Source organism: Mirounga angustirostris, unplaced genomic scaffold (assembly GCF_029215605.1).
Source record: "Mirounga angustirostris isolate CCGP_5_RB_7025 unplaced genomic scaffold, mMirAng1.0.hap1 SCAF_12, whole genome shotgun sequence".
Lineage (NCBI taxonomy): Eukaryota > Metazoa > Chordata > Mammalia > Carnivora > Phocidae > Mirounga > Mirounga angustirostris.
The window spans coordinates 11,184,429-11,187,019 of record NW_026991720.1 but is presented as its reverse complement, the minus strand read 5'-3'; the positions used below and the strand labels follow the sequence as shown (position 1 = coordinate 11,187,019).

The 2,591-nt window shown below is 40.1% G+C and overlaps 1 protein-coding gene across 1 annotated transcript; it reads left to right on the top strand.

Moving 5' to 3' along the window:
* Window positions 1-753: 753 nt before the first annotated feature.
* LOC123835894 (olfactory receptor 2A25) lies at window positions 754-1,995 on the top strand. The gene has a single exon (XM_045865080.3). It carries the CDS (start codon window positions 993-995, stop codon window positions 1,986-1,988), a length of 996 nt encoding a protein of 331 aa, XP_045721036.3. The 5' UTR covers window positions 754-992; the 3' UTR covers window positions 1,989-1,995.
* The last annotated feature ends 596 nt before the right edge of the window (window positions 1,996-2,591 follow it).

Below are 2,591 nucleotides of genomic sequence, written 5' to 3'. Positions count from 1 at the left end.
CCTAAAGATTCGTGATAAATAATAATTTTTTTACATAGAGTTAAGCTATAAAATATGCTAATGATTTTATGAATATGAGTCCATAGTTAGGGCTCTTGCTCTAGACTTGGATAGGGATCAGTACTTGTTAAGTCCCAGGCTATGACCCATCCTGAAATCATTCAACCAACATTTTTACTAATTAAATAGAATACAATAATATAGAAAATACATTGCACATAATAAGGACTCAAGGATATGTATACTAATGCATGTATGTACCTAGTAGTATTTCTTACTGTAGGAGATGGCAAAATATTTGGGAAAAACTAGATAGGTAGGTAGGCAGGAAGATAGATACAGAATTTAAATATAACAGAGTATAAGAGGGGTGACAGGTGTAACATCCTGATGATGAGATAGCACAATCAAAAGAGAACATCTGTAGGTGCAGAAGTCGAAAGACAGAGGTCTCCATTTGAAATCTAGCCAAATTTGTGACAAAAAGCCTGCCATTCTCTTATTTCATTCAAGATTATGCTCTCAGTAAAGATCACAAGGCTTACAAATAATTAATATATTGAAGGAACAAATTCATGAGAAAACCTGATGGAAGAATCACTGACATGCACCTTACCCTTCTTTCCATCCTTATTTTATAGATCCTTGAAATAGCAGCACACATTCGCACATACGGATATATGTATATCGCCAACCAGGAACACACATGGGCAAACCTTTGATAGAATCATTACAAACTGAAGGAAGTGCCCAGGCCTATGAAGGCAATTTAGGTATTATTAACATTTTGAACTGTGGTGAAAGTTGGTCAATAAACACAAGACTTACTGAAGACTGCAATAGCATGCTAGGATTTAGCTTATTGCAGTGAAAAAATTTTCCTTGTGTGTCATTTGGAATGCATAGTTTCCACTTAGTAAGTGACAAATGGGACAAAAATCTCATTGAAGATGTTTTCTTAGGAAATAAATGATGACACACACAGACCTATCATGTTTAAACACTTCCCTCAGGCATTCAGACTTGGTGAGCTCCATTATCTCTTTCACAGGGAAATGGGGGGAAATCAGACCTCTGTCACAGAGTTCATCCTACTGGGATTTCCCCTCAGTCCAGGGATTCAGATGCTTCTCTTTGGGCTCTTCTCCCTCTTCTTTGTCTTCACCCTGCTGGGGAACGGGCTCATCCTGGGGCTCATCTGGCTGGACTCCCGACTGCACCCCCCCATGTACTTCTTCCTCTCCCACCTGGCCATCGTCGACATAGCCTATGCCTGCAACACCGTGCCCCAGATGCTGGTGAACCTCCTGAAGCCAGACAAGCCCATCTCCTTTGCTGGCTGCTTGACACAGACCTTTCTTTTCTTGACTTTTGCCCATACTGAATGTCTTCTTCTGGTGGTGATGTCCTATGATCGGTTTGTGGCCATCTGCCACCCCCTCCGATATTCTGCCATCATGAGCTGGAGGGTGTGCATCACCCTGGCATTGACTTCCTGGATTTTAGGAGTCTTCCTGGCCCTAGTACATCTAGTATTACTCATACCATTGCCCTTCTGTGGACCCCAGAAAGTTAACCACTTTTTCTGTGAAATTATAGCTGTCCTCAAGCTTGCCTGTGTAGATACACACATCAATGAGATTGTGGTATTGGCTGGAGCAATTTCTGTGCTAGTGGGACCCCTCTCCTCAATTGTAATCTCATATATGTGCATCCTCTGTGCCATCCTTAGAATCCAGTCTGGGGAAGGTCAAAGAAAAGCCTTCTCCACCTGTTCATCCCATCTCTGTGTGGTTGGACTCTTTTATGGCACAGCCATTATAATGTATGTTGGGCCCAGATATGGGAACCCCAAGGAGCAGAAGAAATATCTCCTCCTGTTTCACAGCCTTTTCAATCCCATACTCAACCCCCTGATCTATAGTCTGAGGAATAAAGAAGTCAAAGCTGCTCTGAAGAGGATGCTTGAAAAAGAGAGAATGTCATGAAAACCTGTAGAATGATAAAATAACTGAGTTTAAAGGGACCTGAGAAATCATCTCATCCAATATTTACCAGGATTCATAAATATCCTCTGGGGCATCCTTTTCATCTTCAGATTTTCCTAGCACTCTCTCCCAAGAAAGATCATTCTACTTTCCTCCCTCTGACATTGAAAGTCAATGCTGCACAAGAAAATGAAAATAACCCCACTAGCTGCACAGTGGAAACACTTTTAATATAATTCTGTGAAATATTCTGAATAAAAGGAAGTAAGTTTGTATATTTTTCTGTAATCAGAACTAGTAGACAACATTTTGTAAAATAAAGCAAGGAATTGGCAGAATGTTTAAGATACAGCAATTGGGAGAGATTGATAATGTAATAATTTCAATATTTGAAATTCAGCAGCTGTCATCTCCCTCAAAAATAGGTCTACATTGGGACTCTCTCTCTCCCTCTCCCACTTCCCATAAGTATCTCTGTCTCCAGCCAGAGAAACTAATGGGAAATGTAGAGAAATACTCATGTGCTTTCAGATTTATTCTCATCATATCTAATAACCCTCTAACTGTGATTGAAAACATCCAAGATTTCCAATATTAGAATAT